Raw genomic sequence first — 22107 nt, 5'->3', positions numbered from 1 at the left:
TGATGAATCCAGTCTGGATGGTAGTCATTATCATACTGACACAGTCATCAAGTATAATTTTAAGTGTGCTTCTATAGAGGAAGGAGCCCACTAAAGCAAAGTACCTACAGCCCACAAAAGTTGTAATGCAGCCCTGGTGTGCAGTACTTACTAAGTGAATGAGTAAATGAGTGAACTGAATCCTTGTCAGCCCTTGAGAGGATGCCGTGGTCAGATCACTTCTGAGGCTGCAGAGGGTGAAGCAGCCCAGTGTGTCCCCTGCAATGTCCCCTTCTATGAAGCCTGCTACATGAGCTTGCTCCAAGTCAGGAAGCCTGTGAAACCCTGACTAGATAGAAGGTAATAAAATACTATTTTTAACTGTTTAGTCACTTGACCCTGTCCCAGACAGAAAAGGATTTTGGAAAAAAAAGTGTAAAAACAAACAGCGATCTTTTTTTGGATTCAGCAAAATAGGAGCTCAAGTATAAACATTGAAATTGAACATTTCCTCTTTGTTTGGATGATAGCTGAATCTCCAGGGACATGCCCTAGTTAGTAATTTTAAAGCATTAGAAAAGGTTTTCTTGCGTATCTGTACAGATCTACATCTCTGAGGTCCAGACTGTGCCTTTAAAATTCTACAATTCTACAATTGAAATAATTAATTCCTAGTAATAAATGTGCAGAACTTGATAAAGTTCTGATAAGTCATGATCAATTACAATTTGGGGACTTCCCTGGCAGTCTAGTGGTTAACACTCCACTTCCACTTCAGGGGGTGTGGGTTCAGTTGCTGGTTGGGGAACTAAGGTCTCGCATGCCTTGTGGCAAAATAAACAAATACAATTCCAGGGTAAACAGGTTTTTTTTTCACTTGTGATAGCATATAGAAACCAAGTTAATATTTTGATTTAGATAGATGTGTTGATGTATGATGCTGATGAAGTCAGGTAAGAATTTAAAGGGTCAAGATTTCATATTATATGCTTATTTCTGGGGAACTATTTCTCTATGATGTTTCCATAGTTATTAAATTTCCTAGTGCTTCTCAGTGGTATGATTCCTTGCTAAATGATGTGCATACTTAACAATTCTTGTCTCCCTTACTACAGAACTTTACAAGGGCAAGTCCACGTCCATCTTTAATTTTTATGTGTGTTATATCTTGATTTCTTTTCCTCTAAAAGTATTCCTTTAAAAGTATCTATGTTTTTCCCCACTTAAAAAAAAAGACTGACCACTTTTACCCCATGCCTAGCACTGAGAGCACTAGATTAAACTTACCTGCATAGGTGAACAAATTTTTCTTTTAGAGAAAGTGTCAAAACTTGGCATTTCAATGAGTTTTATGTGATTTTTATTTGACCCTAGTGTTAAGGTAGGTTAATATTAATACTTTATTGACTAACTGTAGCTACAAAGCTGAATAGATTTGAGTCATAAGTAATAAAATAATTTCGATTCTGGGCTTAAAAGTAGGCAGTAAGTTCATGCTTGGACACCTCTCTACTACACACAGCAATCAGTAACATTTAAAAACATAAAGGGAAAAAAATAGGACCTCAAAAACAAGAGAAACATCTTAGCAGATCTGAGTATCTGAAACATAGCACAGTGTAGCTAGACAGGTGCCTGTTGGGCTACAGATCCAGAAGCAGGCAGTGAGGCACGATCTATGTGTAAGAGGAACTCAAAGTGTTCCACATGAGACAAAGGGATGGACAGGACAAACTCACTGCTTGAGGACTGTCTGTGCATGCTAAGTCATGTCAGTCATGTCCCACTCTTTGCAACCCTATGAACTGTATAGGCTATACCTGCAAGGCTCCTCTGTCCATGGGATTCTCTAGGCAAGATATGAGGTCTGCCCTCCCTGAAAAATATTCAAAATATCATTTTCTATTGGATTTCAGCTTAATAAATGAAAAAGCAGAAGACAGAGCTGTTGACTTCCCACTGTTGGTGACTAGAATGTTGATATCTTCAAATCACTGCATAACAAGAACCCTAAAATATCACCAATAGCCCTGATTTTTGGAAAATGCAACTGGAAAACCCATAGACAGGGAGAGGGAAAGCTCGGACAGAGAGAGATGTGCCAAACTGAAAAGAATAACCCTCTCAATCAAATGAGCCTAGAAACAAGAGAAATGCAAATCAAATGAGCCTAGAAATCCAAATTCTAACAAACATGAAAAACAAACATTCTAACATTTAAATTCTGCCACCCAAATTAAAAATCAGAATTGAAATTCACTTCAGAATTTTATGTGTTAGTTGCTCAGTCGTGTCCGACTCTTTGTGACCCCATGGACTGTAGCCTGCCAGGCGCCTCTGTCCATGGGATTCTCCAGGCAAGAATACTGAAGTGGGTTGCCATTTCCTTCTCCAGGGGATCTTCCCAACCCAGGGATTGAAGCCAAGTCTCCTGCATTGCAGTTGGATTCTTTACCGTCTGAGTTCCTAGGAAAGCCACCCCTAGAATTTTATAGAACAGTTTTAATACATTACTGAACAAAACAGGCAGAAATTAATCAAAAATAGTTACACAAATATGAAATTCAATAGATGAAATTAAACTTCAACTGGACGTAGTCACAAGCAGAATTAGTAAAAACATACATCAAAAAGGAATTCTGAAGGTAAAGAATAGAGGGAATGATTGAAGCAAAAACTTAAAAAAAAAAATAACTCTATATGTCAATTATACCTAGTTTTTAAAAATAAAATTTTAAAAAGTGAGAATTTTCTGGAATTGAAAGTAGACAAGGATCTCTGGATTAAAGTGTGCACTGAGAAACAAGCAGGATAAAAAATAAACTCAGAGTAGTGAAACCATTGCGCTTTCCAGGCAGTTCAGTGGTAAAGAATCCTCTTGCCAAGCAGGAGACACAGGTTTGATTCCTGGGTTGAAAAAATCCTGTGGAGCAGGAAATGGCAACCCACTCTAGTACTTTCGCCTGGGAAATTGCATGGACAGAGGGCTACAGTCCATAGGACCAAAAAGAGCCAGACACTACTTACTTAGCAGAGCAACTAAACACAACAAGTAAAACTATTACAACTATAGCATATTAAGGATAAAAGAAAAATCATAAGAGCTGATTATCTTTCAAATAACAATCAGACTTACAGTAGACATCATATCAGTAACAAAAGGGACACAAGACAATAGAGTAATACCTTAAATATATTGAGAATTAAAAAATAAAAAATTTTAAACCCTTTCAATCTAGAATTTTAAACCTAGCTGTTCTTGAAGAGTGAGCATCTAGAATTAGGATTATGAAATCCCAGACTCTGACTGAGGTTTAAAGCATCTTCAACAGGATTTTTCCATTGACTTAATTTGGATGTACAACATAGAACTACTCAGTGACTGTCAAGTTATTCATGTCAATTTAAATACATAACCACAGTATGAAGCTCTTTCAATTAACTTTATTGAATAGCCAAATCGATAAGTTAGCACAGTTCAAACGATTATTTGCATGGGTTACAAATGACTTTTTTTTTTTACAGGAAAAAAACAGTGAGAATTACAAACTGTAAAAAGGAAGACATCTTGTCTCTAACATTTCAGAGAAGCAAGATATAACACAGCACATTGAAGATCAATACATATTTGAATTTGAAAACAAGAATTTAATGTTACAATATTATACACTACTTTACAAAATTAAAATTTCTACATAAGGATTATACTTGTAATAGTTAATAAAATCCTGAAATCACATTTGGTGGTCCCCTAGATAACAGCTATTATGCATCTTTGATTAGAAGAAAAATCTTTTATTCTAATTATTGTAAAACAGTCTATTAGATTCAATACATTAAATTAAAACAATGAAATATAGGCAAACTAAAATAAATGGTACAGCTTGAGTGAATATTAATGTGCCAGACTTACAGAAATGTTATTTTAAAAATCCTAGAAATTAGAAAAATAGAGTACTTTTTATGGTAGAACTGCCACTCAGATTTAAATACCAAGATTGCCCTTGTCAATTACTTTAGTAGTTGTAGATCTATAGAAAATTCAAGGATCTTTCATAATTTACAACTACAATAAAAAAAATATGGCATAGTGTAAATATTAGTTGTTTTACATCAAAAAGTAATACAAGATGAGATAGCAGGTAGTGCCCTACTTAAAAAAAAAAAACTAAACTAAAAAACACATTCAATATTGCAAAAAATAATTGTTTAATATCAATATCTCCAAAAGATTCATTCATTCCCTCATTACTGGGAGAACAAATATTGTGAATTCTTACTAAAGTTATGTTTTTTATGACCTGGCTATTATAAAATTATTCTGGATTGCACATGTTATGCAATATCTAAAATAATTTTTTAAAGTAAATTTGTGAAATATACCAACAAAGCATGTGGTAATAACAAGAGTCATACCCACTTAGGGATGAAAGTGAGGCACAAGGAAGATTACTGTCCCTAGGAGCACAAACTTTCCCCTCTGGAAGATTCATTACTACTATTAAAAAAGGACCTACAATATCAACATTTAAAATTCACATTATGAACAGAATTTTAGTTATTTTAAGAAACATCAGTGCATGATAATGACTCTCAGTTTCTTTACAGGAGGGGAAAATAGAAATGTATTCTAATTAGCTACAATTTGAAAATTGCTTTCTAATAAAGGAAGCAGCTTTCAAGAAAATTTCCAGTTCAATGTATCACTTCCATACTGAAAATAAACCTTAACACTGCTTAAGGGAGATAATATTTTTATAGAACACAATTATTCTGATCTGGCTGGCAAGCAGTAGTATATACTCTAGTGGGACCTATTTCTTCCCTACCCCAAAACAATTCGGTTAAAGTCAGCTCATATTGATGTAAACCTGAAAGTTACTATTTCATTGGTGATCATATAAGATCAAGATTGTAAACACATTTTTCTAATCCATTAAAACAAAGAAACAAAAATCTTTTCATCAAGTACTACTCATGAACAACTTTTACTTCAAGAAGTTCATACAAGACAAGATGAATCTGTGAAAACTGGACCAAACTCTTTTCAAAGATATTCTATCACACCACCTTAAATATACAGATGTATAATTTACCTATTTGTAAACAAAAGTCACTTAATAGTTTTTACTATGATATTTCTCTGGCCAAATCAAAAAGCAGTATCTTGAGCATGTTCAGAAATCAAGTTTCTTTTATAACCTCCATATATCAGACTTGTGTGATCTTAATAACCACTAAACCAAACAGCGGCATTCATGCTTTATTAAGTTTTAATGTTAAGAATAAATCCTATGAGCAACTTCCAATTTAATTATTAAACTCCTTAGAAAATGTTACTGCTGAATTTGAGACAGCATTTAAGAAATCTTTAATTTCTTTCATTCATACTCATTTCACCAATATAATGCCTTTATATTATACATCACAGAGCAGAAATGTACCAAATAAACCCACTTAAAGGATCAAGATAACTAAGTTTCTCATCTCCCTATTATTGCCAGTCCCAGCATATTTATGAAGACAGCTCAGATTTTTTTCACTGCAGAGTAGGATAGTGTGTCCAACCAAGTCTTCTGCAGTCGAATCAGAAAACCACTTAGAGTTTTCACTCTAAATCAGTGACTTTGTTCTTCAAGTATAGAGAATACTGACAAAGCTTGACTGTATCACTTCATATTCTTCTCAAGCTAGACTAGAGTTAATTTACTCTAGCTTTAGTTAACATGATGATCCTTTTTCTTCCTTTAAAAAAAGAAAGCAAAACTCTGGGGGATGGATACTAGTTTTCCAACATATTATTTACTTCAAAAATCTTTTTATTTTAAAAAGATCATTATCAATGGATTTGTAACTTCCCCGCAACATTTAATCTTGTGAGGTTTTAAATGTAGCAGCCAAAAATTCAGAAAAAAAATGAGAAATATACATTTGGAACACAGAAGTCTTTATTTTACAAAATGTACTTTGCCTCTGTGATACTGTCTTATTTCAATCCATAACAACTCAAACATAATTGGCAGCAAAGAAAAAAGATAATTTGTGTGATCAATCATATGCAGATATATTTTGATTTGAAAAATACAGTATTTCAGAGTTGCATGTTTGATTCTCCGCTGTGTTCCTTTATTTGCTACAGTTTGTTGAAATCACAGTGAGAACATATAATCATCACATTAGTCCACAAACCTAATAGGAAAGGAAGGTATTACACATTCTCAGGTGTTCTGTGTTATTGTGACTTTCCTTTGAAATTATTAAGTCGAGTATCTTCATTTGTTCATTTATTCACTTGCTGTTGTATATGCAAGAGGAATTCATAATATGATAATGCAGATTCTGTTCTGTCTTCTACCATGTTTTGAAGGAAGTTTGCTTTCATTGGACTCTCATCCCTTAGGAATAAAAGACAAATATTTATATATATTAGACAAAATGTAATAGTAAAATAAACAGTGGATTTGTCACAAAGCTTTGACATCTATTTTGCTAATAAATGGATATAAAGCATAACTTAATACTACTAACTTGTACTATTTATTAAAAATAAAATTTTTTTTCTATATTCTTCTAAAGAGTTTGCAATAGGTTATACATACCTATGATTCAACTCAAAGGTTTCCTTGCAAAGTCAAGCAAACTGCTTTAGTGTCGACAAATGACAAATTCAACTTACCTTATTACATAAAGTATTGGGTAAAATGGTCTCTGCTCTCTAAGCCAAGAGATGAAAGCTATTGTTCTGGCAGATTCTGGTGTATCAAGTTCTGGAAGGTCTGTCTATTAAACAAAAACCAGCAACATACAACTTACTCTAAATTATCAACTATAATACTTTTCAAACTTTATCTTGTATATGAATCACCTGAGGATCTTACTGAACTGCAATTGATTTAGGATGTCTAGGGAGGAGCCTAAGATTCTACATACCACAATTTTCTCCCTACCCCTAAAGGGCAGGCAGACTTTTTAAAGGAACAGATAATAAATATTTTAGGCTTGCAGGTCATTTGGTCTCTGTTGCAACTTCTCAACTCTGCCACTGTTCCACTGAAGCAGCCACAGACTATACTATAAGTAAATGCACATGGCTATGGTCCACTGAAACTTTATTTACAAAACCAGGTGGCAGGCCTCCTTAGGCATAGTTTGCCAGACACTGATCTAGAAGAATATGCTACCTCTGATCTTCAGTTTATTATGACATCTAGAATTAACAGATCCATTCACACAGTTATTACAAATATAAGAATTTCTTATCTCCTCATTACCTAAAGTGCCTAGTCATCCAGATCAGCCATTAAGCTAGTGCTTGTCCTAGATAGAACCCTATGTCTTTTAAATACATAAATGTCTTAATGACTTCTATAAATGAAGTTAAACCCATAAATATGACCAAGATGCGGACATAAAATACATTCCAAAGTTGGTGACAAACTGATAGTTGAAACTGAAAAGTATGACATGAAATAAGACCATGTTATAATGAATTCTAACTTTAAAATTCACAACTATCCAAACGTTACATAGTTTAACATGTGCTTTCTTATGTGTTGTTTCAAGTACTCCCCCATAAGCAACAGCACTCTTATTTTACAAATGAGGCTTTTAGAGAGTGGGTGACAGAGTCCAATATTACATTGTCCAATAATCAATACATATCCAACTGATATTGGTCTCAAGTTGTTGGTTTGTGTGGCAGTTAGCTTAGTTCTTACTCTAAAGCAGCAGTTAAAAGGGCTCTGCCAAAGAACAATGAAATCACTTGCAAAAAACACAAAACACAGAAACAGAAGAGCCCTAACACTAATGCCAACTGCTGCCAACAGCAGCAAACTTTTTTTGGCCATTAACTACGTTCATTACTTACTCACTAAAATAGTATACACACATAAGAACAAGCAAGTCAAAAATGCAAAATAACCTAAAGAATGCCTCTAAAATACAGCTATGATTTCAAAATAGAATGTCCATGTTTTTGCCATCATTTGAAACGCCTTTTAAGCCTATCACAATCACTATAAATACACAGTCTTACCATGGTCTGTGGAATTAATGTATAGTTTTCAACTCCTAGAACTTGGCTGAGAAAATTCTGTCCACAATTTCTTCCAACCCAAAGCATTAGCACCTGGAGACAGGAAGAAAATTATTTTGAGATATAGCTTAACAGTGAGATATTGACTTAATCTTTAACCACTGACTGTGTTTCAAAAGATCAAAAAGGGTAAATCCATGGCTGATTCCTGTCAATGTATGGCAAAAACCACTATAATATTGTAAAGTAATTAACCTCCAACTAATAAAAATAAATGGGAAAAAAAAATTAAAAAAAAAAAAGATCAAAAAGGGAAGTTAGTTTACCGAGACTGTATAGCCTCCAACTAAAGTAAAACTACTATTTACCATAACAGGACATTGTATGCTCCACATGCAAGGAGACTATGGAGGAGAAGGTGGCAAATACAAAACTATATAGATTAAATAACACATACTCCATTAAGAGAGAAACTAAGGGGAAAGAAGGTAGTAGTGTACAGACAGAAGTCAAGGCTACTCACAGAACCTGCATCCATGAGAAAGGCCCCATCCCTGCTCAGCTTCTCCACTGAAAGCTGAAGAATAGGCGGCTGAGGTATAGTGCGATCATTGATGCTGACTGCTCCCTTAAAAATTTAGCAAAAGATTAAAGCTTTTAGATATAACTATTAGGGAGCCACAATTAAATAATAAAAAGAAATTTAATGAGTGTTACCTTTGAGACTTTGGAATTTATTTAGGTAAATCACAATTATTCATATTTAAACATAAAGACAAGGAGGAAATATGTATCATTTATCTAAACAAAGGCATCATGATCCCAGTCAAGCCAACTTACTTTCTGATCTTAATTTATTATTTTAAAAACTAATACAATAAATGTAATCAGTACTCATGTCTACTGATTAGATAAATTACATTAATGAGATCCAAATAAAGTCTGGAATTTAGTTAATGATAACAGATGATTGTGTGGTTTAGATCATATACACATCCTGATGTAACAGTAAATCTAATGCAAATGAATTTTCATTAGTTCTCTTCAATTTAACATTTACTGAATAAGCCCAGAAATGGAAGTCTCTCATTTATCACTGACTATAATACTGCTATCTTAAAATATACACCTTTAATTATTTGTAACTATTCATTTTTGACCAAAATTTGATTTAAATACTAAAACTTGGTACTTAATGAATCTTATCTAAGGGAGAAAGTAAATAAAATACTGACCTATCAAGGGGTACTACCAGTGAGAAGGCTTTAGCTCTACTAGGACCTTAAGACCTTAAGTACCTAATCACAGTACCTTAAGACCTCTGGCCTTAGGGCGTGTGGGGAAGAGACTATAGCCCAAATACAGCCAATCAGAAATTAATGTGAACTAAGAAAAGAAAGCCTTGTCCTTCTCTGGTGTTAAAGATGGGATGCTATCAGTGGCTCTGTTTTCTAGTCTTATATAAAAGGCTGGTCTGAAAGAATGAGGCAATGCAAACAAGAGTCTATGAATTTGAGTTAGACTTGAGTTTAATTAGACCCTAGCCTTTCCTGTGGTTTGTGTTTGAGTGCCACATCAGTCCCCTTTCTTTCCTAACCTAAGCTCACTTGCAAAAGAGAGTCCTGATAAATATACCATTGAAAATCTTAATAGTGTTTGTCTCTGAATGTATGTACTATGAGTGATTTATTTTTCTCCTAGTGGTCTCCACATTATAGACGTCTAACATACTGCATTTGTATTTTTATGTTAATTTGTCACTTTTCAATTTGAGAAAAATATAGGTCCAGTTAGTTGAACTTGTCAAACACAGGAGTAATCTTAAGTCATTATTTTTGTAATACAAATTGTCATCAACAATTTTCATTTGCTAAAGTTATCTCCTTCATGTATGCAAGGTACCTTAAAATATAACTCAAATGTTTTTAACCATAGCATTACTTCTAACATATATATCCTAACTTGATTACAATGTATTGTAGAAAGATTATGATTTAACATTTTCATGCTTGCAGCTTTAACTCTAGTAAATTTCCTATGAAGGGAAAATAATGCTACAACGTAGACAAATATTTTCTTTTCAAGAATATTATTACACTAAACAGTGACTGGGCATTCAAGTGTAATTTCACACTGGATACTCCTTTCAGATCAACCTGTTTAAATAAATAAATCATAGGTTGCTCTTGGAGAAGGCAATGGCACCTCACTCCATTACTCTTGCCTGGAAAATCCCATGGATGGAGGAGCCTGGTAGGCTGCCGTCCATGGGGTCACGAAGAGTCAGACACGACGAGCGACTTCACTCTTACTTTTCACTGTCCTGCATTGGAGAAGGAAATGGCAACCCACTCCAGTGTTCTTGCCTGGAGAATCCCAGGGACAGGGGAGCCTTGTGGGCTGCTGTCTATGGGGTCACACAGAGTCAGACACGATTGAAGTGACTTAGCAGCAGCAGGTTGCTCTAGTCAATTTGACAGTGTCTTCATTTACTTAGATGTCTCTAAAGATTTGTCTTAAACAGTAAAGTTTATTACTTTAATAACTAGGTACTATTTTCAGGAGCTTCCCAAAGCCACAATTTCTTTATATAGAAATAAAATGAAAAGCTTTAAGAAAGAAATCACCTTTCTTCATTTCTTCAATGGATTCAATATAATTAGGCTTATAAACATTCAAGTAAAAGTGAATAAAAAAATGATCAATCTTACCTCATCTGAGAGATTGTCAACTCTATACAAATTGGGATGAGTTGTGAGCATAAGGTAAACCAAGGGCTGATTTTTCACTTGACACATAGCAAAAATGCGTTCATCTAGACGTGCATTTGTCCCAGTCTGAAATGATTTCTATAACAAAGAAATATACCCATCAGAAAAAAGGTATTTAACAAATACATATAAAATTGTGCAAATATCAGCTGTTAAAAGAATATATTCAAACAGAATTAACAAATTTACTGCTACTTGTTCTTACAAAAATATATCTTAATCAGTCACACACATCTATTAAATTGTGGTTATATCCTCACCAAGTCTTGACAAATTAATTATCTGACCATGGCAAAATCATTCCATCTCTCTGGCATCTGCTTCCTAATCGAATCTAAACATTCTGTCATAAAGCAATAGTGATATAAAAATCTAAATAACAGGACAAGAAGGATAAAGTTACACTGCTGATGCCAAAAAAAAGGCATATGAAGTATGAAGAACCAAAGATATAAGTATTCTATAAAAGCTGAGTGATGATGAATGGTGGTTAACTATCCTCATTTCTCCCACAGCTAGAGAAATTAAATAATGTATAATAACGAAGCTCACAAATCAACCAAGAAAATTAGTAATTTGAAGACAGTTACTTAGTAGAATAGAGTTAACAAGCAATTGTCAGTTTCAACTGGAATATTAGCTCCATGAAGACTAAATTCAGAGATAAGGTTTTGGGCATTTCTATTGATGGAAAGTAGAAAGAGGCAGAGAGATAACAGCAATGAAACTTTGCTTTAAAACAAATGCACTGACTATAAGTAAGGAAGATTAGAAAAGACTGTTAAAGAAAGAATACTATAGGAAATGAAAGACATTCCATATATTCATTCAAAAACTACTTACTGAGTGCCTATGGGCTTCCCTTGTAGCTCAGCTGGTAAAAAATCCGCCTGCAACGCAGGAGACCTGGACTCGATCCCTGGGTTGGGAAGATTCCCTGGAGAAGGGAAAGGCTACCCACTCCAGTATTCTGACCTAGAGAATTCCATGCACTATACAGTCCATGGGGTCGCAAAGAGTCGGACACAACTGAGCGACTTTCACTTTCTATGGTTCTATCTGTCCTGGGGTTCTACACTTACTATTCAGAAGCGTTAATTACCCTGAACTCTGTCATCTAATATTTCACACCAGAAAGCCTGCAAATTACTGGTGTTTTATTCCCTACGCATGTCATTAAAGGTCACCTATCCTCAGGCTAAAATAATAGGAAGTGCACCATGTGCATGCCTCTTCTTCCAAGCTTTGTTTCTCCTTACATACATCCTCCAGATCCTTTAGGTAGTTAATTTTTTTTATTTTTTCCTTTAGGTAGTTAATTTTTTGTATTTTTTCCTTTAGGTAGTTAATTTTTTGTATTTTTTTCCAGAGTTTAGAAATTGTTATCTATGAGAAAGAGGTTCACAGGACAAAACTTTTGGCTATTGACATTTTCACTGTGTTAGTTTCTGGTTTTGATTCTTTTACCTGTTTAAGGAGAGCCAGCACAAACAGTGGGAAAAGTCGAAGAGAGAAAGGAACCATGAGACCAGGCTGCTGGTTACTTAGGGCTGAAGAACGATAAGCTGAAAGGGAGTCTATGACGGCATTCACTAGGGCATCTCGAGCATCACTCAGACTGGCAGTCACAGACCTGTCAACAGCTAACAGAAGTTGAAGTAGGGACAAAAGAGAAAAAAGACAGAAGTTTAGTCACCCCACTGTTAAGGATAGAAAAACTTTTTTAATTATACAAATTTTCTCTCAAGTTATTACATACACAAGGAGCCAAACACAGCAGTTAAAAGCACATACTTTGGAGAATCAAACCAACCTGTGTTGAAATATTGTTTTGCTCTTTCCTAGCAGTATGAAAATCTGGCAAGTAATTTAACCTTTATGACCCACAGTATCCTTATCTGTAAAATGTATACACTGGAAATACAAGTGGAAAATATATACCCCAAAATTTCTTCCAATACCAAAAACACTGTAGTTGCTTTGAAAACTTCTCAAAATTATAGCTAAACTCTATTCATGTGGTATCAAAAATACACTCAACGAAGTGACATTATTAACTGCTATGACCAAATTTATATATAAGCAAAAAAAAATGAAGACTACTATTATCTAAACTCAAGGATTTTGACAAAATGTGAGGGGTAAAAAGTACATATTGGGATCAATCAAATTTAGTAACAGAACTAATACTTGTTGTGAAGATTTTTTAAAATTCACAAATACTCCCTGACATATAGTTGCTATTGTTAATAATAATAAAGATATTGTTATAAAAATGTACTAGTTCAACAAAATATAAAGGCAATGGATCCTCAAATTTCTTAGGTTACAGTTTTTAACTTTTAACACATGAGACTAAAGTGAAGTTAATTATTTATCATGTTACATTAAAGAACATTTTTTTCCCAATAGGAAATTCAAGAAAATAGGTAATTATTCCTATTACAGGCATTTGAGTTTGAAGCAAATTGATGATTGAATTTGAAGCAAAAGGACTCACTGGCAGCCATCCCTGAAGGAGAAAGGGAGCAAGAACCAAGATGACATTAAGCTCTATGTTTTTGAAAAAGGGATCCAAAAAGAAAACAAAACTAAACAAAATTCAAGAAGGCAACTCTGACATGGAAGACATTAAGTAAAACATGGCATTGAAGTCCACAGCAGGTAGACTGTGAGACAGAACACAGTTTGCATGTATGTGTCTGTATGTGTGTGTGCACTCAGCTGCTCAAACAGTTTTGTTGTAGCCTAAGGCCAGTGAGGGAAGAAGAAGAGAGCAAGCAGTAACTGTTAATTAATGGACATGAGGCTCATTCAGGGGTGATGAAAATGTTCTAAAACTAGACTCAGGTGATGGCCATATAAATCTGTATACATACTCATGGATGTATATATGGAGTTATATACTCAAATTGGTTAGGTGATAATTATATCACTTATGTCTCAACAAACTGAAACTAATTTCAATAAAGCTGTAAAATTAAAAAAAGAAAAAAAAAACAGGTTATCTGCAGCAGACACATTTATTCAAATAGTTACTTGGCAGGCATACACTGAATCTAAAATATTGAAATTGTAAAGCAAATTATTCAAAGGAAAACACAAGTATATAGATTTTTCAAATGCTACTACTTATAATATGTTTACAATAGGTAATAATTCTTACCCATATTGGCCAATAACCCTGAAATTGCTTGAACATCAGCTCCAAGAAAAACTTCATTTAAAGTTGAAACTACTGGCAAACACAGAGTATGAACACGAATTCTTCTTTCACCTTTGGAGAAAACATACAAATAATAGTGAGGAATAACAATATTAAAAAAAAAAAAGGTGTGTATTAAAGTTACTCAGGGGACTTCCCTGGTGGTCCAGGGGGTAAGACTCCATGCTCCCAATGCAGGAGTCCCGGGTTCAATCCTTGGTCAGGGAACTAGATCCCATATGCTGTAACTAAAGAGCTTGTATGCCACAACTGAGATCGAAGATCCCATGTGCCACAACTATGACCTGGTGCAGCCAAATAAATAAACATTGGAAAAAAATAAATATAAAGTTACTCAAAAGAATCACTTCAATTTGGAACCAAACAGGATTATGTGTAGTAAGTACGAATAGTATCAAAACAAACTCTAAAGCATTATTTTTTCTACTACAAACTTTTTTTTCAAGGTACCATTGAAAAGACAATAGAGATCATATCCAAATGATGGTAACATGCTAGCTTCTTAAAGATTTCTTTTCTGAATTTTTTGATTATTTTATCCTTTTTGTAAAAGCAATTTTGGTAAAATATAGTTTAAGAAAACACTACTCCAAGATATGTTCTACATTCTGTTTTGATATTCAAACTCCAGAGAAATTTTATACTGTTCTTTTTAATCACAGGGAAAAAAATTTAAAAGAAATCCACTAATTTAATTTGACTCAGCTTGTGAAATTAAAAATAAAGCTTTCATTTAAAAAAAAAAGTCACAATACTTCCTCTTTGCTAATTACCCACATAGCAAAAATCAGTAAATACAAGAAATAAAAGTGAAAACCATCTGAGAACCATATAATATCAAATATCAAGTCAAGCTCTTAAAAATTTCTAACGAGCAAGACCTTGAACACCAAAGAAGAACAAGCAAAAAAACTGGAATGGATACCTACACTAAACCTGTAGGGACACATGATGACTAACAAACCTTAACTAGGAGGAGCTCATACAAATTACTTTTAAAGAGAAGTAATATCTATGTAAAAGGGTGATATTATTTGCAGCTTCTATTCTAGATAAAAACATTGGTAACTAAAAGAAATAAGATACAATGTTTAGCCTATCATAACAACAACTATTATATACTTCAGTTCAGTTCAGTTACTCAGTTGTGTCTGACTCTTTGCTACCTCATGAATCACAGCACACCAGGCCTCCCTGTCCATCACCAACTCCCAGAGTTTACCCAAACTCATGTCCATCGAGTTGATGATAGATACAAATAAACTCACAAAATCAAAAGGTGATATTAAAAGGGCACTGAATGGGACTATAAATTGGCAAAATATTTCTGAAAAGAAACATGGCAGTAGCAAGATTTTTCTAAACATCTCTGTATTTTTATTTCCAATTTGAGAAATCCATCTTAGGGAAATTTTTAGATGACAAAGATTTGTGGACATGGATAGAAATTATAATCACATTTTATTTAGGTTATTCTTAGAAAACATTAGGAATAACCTAAACTAATAATTAATACAGTAAGTATATAAAAAGATGTCCAACATTATTTATTAAGGAAACATGAAATAAAACTAAAAGTGATAATTATACTTTATTAAAAGGGCATAACAAACAAAAAAACCTCAAACCAAAAATAACAAGTAAAAACTAAACAGATAACAGTAAATGCTGATCAGAATGCAGAGCAGGTGGAACTCTCATACACTGCTTAGAGCACAAAATGGTACAACTGCTTAGAAACAGTTTGGCAAGTTCTTAAAAAGTTAGACATAAGCTCACCATACAACCCAGACACCCATCAAAAACACTGAAAAGTATTTAAGCAAGTGAAATTATAACTTAGGCTCTTACAAAACTCCATATGCAAATGTTTATAAGGGTTATATCTGAAATTGCCAAAAACTGGAAACAACTCAAATGTACCTAAGCTAGAAAATAAACAACTTGAGTACAATGGAATACCATTTAGGAATAAAAAGAAACAAACTACTAGTAGATGAAACAACATGGATGAATTTCAAATCCACTGTGTTAACTGAGCCAGATATAAAAGGTTTACCTACTGTATGATTCTATTCATAAAACATTTTTGCAAAGACAAAAGTAAAGGGTCAGAAAACAGATCAATAGTTGTGGGGATCTGGGGATGGGAGACAGCTGACTATAAAAACCCAAGGACATTTTGGGGATAATGGAACAGATTGTGATACTTAAATTGTCAAAACTTGTGGAACTGTAACTTCCCTGGTGGCTCAGATGGTAAAGAATATGCCTGCAACATAGAAGAAAATGTAAAAGTTGCTCAGTCATGTCCAACTGTTTGCAAACCCATGGACTGTAGCCTGCCAGGCTTCTGTCCATGGAATTCACCAGGCAAGAATACTGGAGTGGGTTGTGATGCCCTTCTCCAGGGGATCCTCCAGACCCAGGGATCAAACCCAAGTCTCTTGTATAGAGGGCAGATTCTGTACCACCTGAACTACCCAGTAAGCCGGGTTCAACCCCTGGGTGGGCAAGATCCCCTGGAGAAGGGAATGGTAATCCACTCCAGTATTCTTGCCTGGAGAACGCATGGACAGAGGAGTCTGACAGGCTATAGTCTACCGGGTCACAAAGTGAGTATATCTGTTTCTATGCGTGTAATAGCTGTCGTTGCATATATGAAAGGCTTAAACATCTTAATTGTTAGTTATAAATGTTTTTATCTAGAATAGAAGCACTAAAATGTTACCCTTTTAGACAAGTATTCAGTTCAGTCATTCAGTTGTGTCCAACTCTTTGTGACCCCATGAACCACAGCATGCCAGGCCTCCCTGTCCAACACCAACTCCCAGAGTTCACCCAAACATCATGTCCATTGAGTCAGTGATTCCATCCAACCATCTCATCCTCTGTCGTCCCCTTCTCCTCCTGCCCCCAATCCCTCCCAGCATTAGGGTCTTTTCCAATGAGTCAGCTCTTCGCATCAGGTGGTCAAAGTACTGGAGTTTCACCTTCAACATCAGTCCTTCCAATGAACACCCAGGACTGATCTCCTTTAGGATGGACTGGTTGGATCTCCTTGCAGCCCAACGGACTTTCAAGTGTCTTCTGCAACACCACAGTTCAAAAGCATCAATTCTTCGGCACTCAGCTTTCTTTATAGTCCAACTCTCACATTCATACATGACTACTGGAAAAACCACAGCCCTGACTGGACAGACATTTGTTGACAAAGTAATGTCTCTGCTTATTAATATGCTGTCTAGGTTGGTCATAACTTTCCTTCCAAGGAGCAAGCGTCTTAATTTCATGGCTGCAGTCACCATACGCAGTGATTTTGGAGCCCCCAAAAATAAAGTCAGCCTCTGTTTCCACTGTTTCCTCATCTATTTGCCATGAAGTGATGGGACTGGATGCCATGATCTAAGTTTTCTGAATGTTGAGCTTTAAGCCAACTTTTTCACTCTCCTCTTTCACTTTCATCAAGAGGCTCTTTAGTTTTTCTTCACTTTCTGTCATCAGAGTGGTGTCATCTGCATATCTGAGGTTATTGATATTTCTCCTGGCAATCTTGATTCCAGTTTGTGCCTCTTGCAGCCCAGCATTTCTCATGACGTACTCTGCATATAAGTTAAATAAGCAGGATGACAATATACAGCCTTAACATACTCCTTTTCCTATTTGGAACCAGTCTGTTGTTCCATGTCCAGTTCTAACTGTTGCTTCCTGACCTGCATACAGGTTTCTCAAGAGGCAGATCAGGTGGTCTGGTATTCCCATCTCTTTCAGAATTTTCCACAGTTTATTGTGATCCACACAGTCAAAGGCTTTGGCATAGTCAATAAAGCAGAAAGAGATGTTTTTCTGGAATTGTTTTGCTTTTTCGATGATCCAGTGGATGGTGGCAATCTGATCTCTGGTTCCTCTGCCTTTACTAAAACCAGCTTGAACACCTGGACGTTCACGGTTCACATATTGCTGAAGCCTGGCTTGGAGAATTTTGAGCATTACTTTACTAGTGTGTGAGATGAGAAAAACTGTGCAGTAGTTTGAGCATTCTTTGGGATTGGAAAGAAAACTGACCTTTTCCGTCCTGTGGACACTGCTGAGTTTTCCAAATTTGCTGACATATTGAGTGCAGCACTATCACAGCATCATCTTTTAGGATTTGAAATAGTTCAACTGGAATTCCATCACCTCCACTAGCTTTGTTTGCAATGATGCTTCCTAAGGCCCACTTGACTTCACCTTCCAGGATGTCTGGCTCTAGGTGAGTGATCACACCATTGTGATTATCTGATTCGTGAAGATCTTTTTTGTGCAGTTCTTCTGTGTATTCTTGCCACCTCTTCTTAATATCTTCTGCTTCTGTTAGGTCCTTACCATTTCTGTCCTTTATTGAGCCCATCTTTGCATGAAATGTTCCCTTGGTATCTCTAATTTTCTTGAAGAGATCTCTAGTCTTTCCCATTCTATTGTTATCCTCTATTTCTTTGCATTGATCTCTGAGGAAGGCTTTCTTATCTCTCCTTGTTATTCTTTGGAACTCTGTATTCAGATAGGTATATCTTTCCTTTTCTCCTTTGCTTTTCGCTTCTTCTTTGCACAGCTATTTATTTGTAAGGCCTCCTCAGACAGCTATTTTGCTTTTGTGCATTTCTTTTTCTTGGGGATGGTCTTGATCCCTGTCTCCTGTACAACGTTACAAACTTTCTGTCCATAGTTCATCAGGCACTCTGTCTATCAGATCTAGTCCCTGAAATCTATTTCTCACTTCCACTGTACAATCCATAAGGGCTTTGATTTAGGTCATACCTGAATGGTCTAGTGGTTTTCCCCACTTCCTTCAATTTAAGTCTGAATTTGGCAATAAGGAGTTCATGATCTGAGCCACAGTCAGCTCTCGATCTTATTTTTGCTGACTGTATATCAAAAAGATAGGACACTGAAAGATGAACTCCCCAGGTCGGTAGGTGCCCAATATGCTACTGGAGATCAGTGGAGAAGTAATTCCAGAAAGAATGAAGGGATGGAGCCAAAGCAAAAACAACACCTAGTTGTCAATGTGACTGGTGATAGAAGCAAGGTCCGATGCTATGAAGAGTAATATTGCATAGGAACCTGGAATGTTAGGTCCATGAATCAAGGCAAACTGGAAGTGCTCAAACAGGAGATGGCAAGAGCAAACATCAACATTCTAGGGATCAGTGAACTAAGACGGACTGGAGTGGGTGAATGTAACTCAGATGACCATTATATCTACTACTATGGGCAGGAATCCCTTAGGAGAAATGGAGTAGCCATCACAGTCAACGGAAGAGTTCAAAATGCAGTACTTGGATGCAATCTGAAAAATGATAGAATGATCTCTGTTCGTTTCCAAGGCAAACCATTCAATATCATAGTAATCCAAGCCTATGCCCTGACCAGTAACGCTGAAGAAGCTGAAGTTGAATGGTTCTATGAAGACCTACAAGACCTTTTAGAACTAACACCCAAAAAAGATGTCCTTTTTATTACAGGGGACTGGAATGCAAAAGTAGGAAATCAAGAGAGACCTGGAGTAACAGGCAAACTTGGCCTTGGAGTATAGAATGAAGCAGGGCAAAGGCTAATAGAGTTTTGCCAAGAGAATGCACTGGTCATAGGCAGGTTTTTCTTTTTTTTTTTTTTTTATAGGCAGGTATTTTAAAATAAATAAATTAAAAATAAATAAATAAAAATAAATAAATGAATAAAATAAAAGTAATTTGTGGAACTATACATTAAAATGGTAGATTTTACCTAGTTCAATTATATATTAGGGTTTGTTTTTTTTTAATAGGTTAAGAAAAATCAATGAGAAAAAGGACTGGGAATTATTCTGTCAAATAAAAAATAATATCTAGATTCAGAAATCTATCTTACTTTTACATTTATGGTATGCAATGTTATTATAATCATAGTATAAAAAGTGGACTTCTCTAATACTAATAGTTTTCAGTAAAATATCTATTATACACTTTTTATAGATTATGGCAGGGTGGTAAAAATCAGTAGACACAGCACAATTAATACTTTTCAAAACTGTTTTTAAGGAGACAAAACAGAATTACGGTGAGAGCTGTGAATCTTTAAAATAATAAAAATAAATTTAACCAGCCTTCACATCATCTTTTGGACAAAATATATTATAAATTAATTAGTACTAAACAAATTATACCCTTAAAAACTGTTTATCTTGCATTTGAATGCCTTCAAAATTCAACTCAAATGTCAACCTCTGTGAGACCTTTCCTGGAAACCCTATCTTAAAAGACCATCACCCCTCAGCACCTTTTAAACCCTTTACCAGATTTCTGTTTCTCATTAACTAATGTCACTATATAACATATTATTATTTTACTGATGTATCCTTTTTATTGTTTGTCTCCCCTACTAGAATAAGGGCTATGAGAAAAAGGGTTTTAATTCAGTTTGATTGTTGTGTTACCATAACATATTTCAGACACTAAGTAGACTCTTAATAAATATCTGTTAAATACAATGCTTAAAAAATTAAACACCAAATATCTTAGCTTTATCAAAAATAACAGAAAGCCTCTTAAGATTAAGATCACTTTTTTGACTTAACAGAAACAGTAATTTTTTCCAAAGAAGATGGATTTTATCACAAGCCATAGACATGGCTTTTATCACAAGCCAATTCAAAAATCTTACCTTTGCTCCATCATTGTGCTTCTAGTTAACAACACTGTATTTTAGACATAATTTTGTTAAGAAGATAGATCTCATGTTATGTGTTTTTTGCTATAATGAAACAAACAGAAAAGCTTACCTTTGCTGGATGTATACAAGAGTGCTGACTGAAAGGAAACCAATTGAGTGTCAGTAAGACTCTCTTCCACTGACATCTGTACTGCATAGCCGGCATCTGGGTTTACATTGGGCAAAGACAGTAAGTCTGTTGACCGAACAAAGAAGTTCCCATGGAAAGTATGAATGGAAAGACCTAGAAAAGAAAAAGGCATCAAAATGATTTACATACACCTACATATAAAGTTTAGATGTGATACTGTAGTTTATAAAAAGATAAATACTCAGTCTTCACCCATTCCAGGCACACAGCTTCTAAAACCCTTAGAATTCCCTAAGTGTTGAGGGTTATAAAGTTGTCTTTTACTATGTTAACTAGGTGACTTCTGGAAAGGAACTAGGATGGAAAGAAACTAATGATGGGGGCTGGCTACCAGAGTATTCAACCATTTGATTACAGAGGGTTAGAACTTTCAGTCTGACATTACCCCCACCCCCACCCCACTCAGTACCTACAGGGAGGAGAGAAGTGCTTGAGAGTGACTTAATCAGTCTTGACTATGTAATAAAGCCCCATAAAACCCAAAAGGACAGAGTCCTTACGAGAGCTTTGGGATTGTGAATACATGGAAACTTGGGGAGAATGAAGCTCTCAGACAGAGGAAGCAAGCTCCAGAAACTCCAGGACTCCACACCCTTTTCCTTTCCTCATATCTTGTCTCTTTTTTTGTTGTTGAGTTATATCCTTTTAAAATAAACTGGTAATCTTTACTCAGCTATTAAAAAGAATGCATTTGAATCAGTTCTAATGAGGTGGATGAAACTGGAGCCTATTATACAAAGTGAAAAACCAATACAATGCTGTGAAGTAAAATAAATAAATAATTTAAATTTTAAAAATAAATAAATAATACAAACACAGAAAACTCAAAAAATAAAATAAAATAAAATATACAAAGTGAAGTAAACCAGAAAGAAAAACACCAACACAGTATATTAATGCATATATATGGAATTTAGAAAGATGGTAACAATGACCCTATATGCGAGACAGCAAAAGAGACACAGATGTAAAGAACAGTCTTTGGGACTCTGTGGGAGAAGGTGAGAGTGGGATGATTTGAGAGAAGAGCATTGAAACATGTATATTTTAATATGTGAAACAGATTGCCAGTCCAGGTTCGATGCATGAGGCAGGGTGCTAAGGGCTGGTGCACTGGGATGACCCTGAGGGATGGGATGGGGAGGGAGGTGGGAGGGGGGTTCAGAATGAGGAACACATGTACACCCATGGCTGATTCATGTCAATGTATGGC

General features: G+C 35.1%; 1 protein-coding gene across 2 annotated transcripts in view; it reads right to left on the bottom strand.

Annotated features, from left to right (window-relative positions):
• Nucleotides 1-3411: 3411 nt before the first annotated feature.
• Nucleotides 3412-22107, bottom strand: part of SEC24A (SEC24 homolog A, COPII coat complex component) — a 71781-nt gene continuing 53085 nt past the window's right edge. For both annotated transcript variants that reach the window (XM_065918571.1, XM_065918570.1), the window contains 8 exons: nt 20814-20987; nt 13955-14065; nt 12256-12431; nt 10729-10866; nt 8541-8645; nt 8018-8110; nt 6656-6759; nt 3412-6374 (listed from right to left, as the gene is read on the bottom strand). In XM_065918571.1, the coding sequence (XP_065774643.1) occupies nt 6260-6374; nt 6656-6759; nt 8018-8110; nt 8541-8645; nt 10729-10866; nt 12256-12431; nt 13955-14065; nt 20814-20987 (1016 nt within the window). In that variant the 3' untranslated portion in view covers nt 3412-6259. The remainder of the gene's footprint in view (nt 6375-6655; nt 6760-8017; nt 8111-8540; nt 8646-10728; nt 10867-12255; nt 12432-13954; nt 14066-20813; nt 20988-22107) is intronic.

The sequence above is a fragment of the Muntiacus reevesi genome, chromosome 1 (genome assembly GCF_963930625.1).
Source record: "Muntiacus reevesi chromosome 1, mMunRee1.1, whole genome shotgun sequence".
Classification (NCBI taxonomy): Eukaryota; Metazoa; Chordata; class Mammalia; order Artiodactyla; family Cervidae; genus Muntiacus; species Muntiacus reevesi.
Note: the sequence above shows the minus strand (reverse complement) of the source record. Positions and strands in the feature narration are given on the sequence as shown.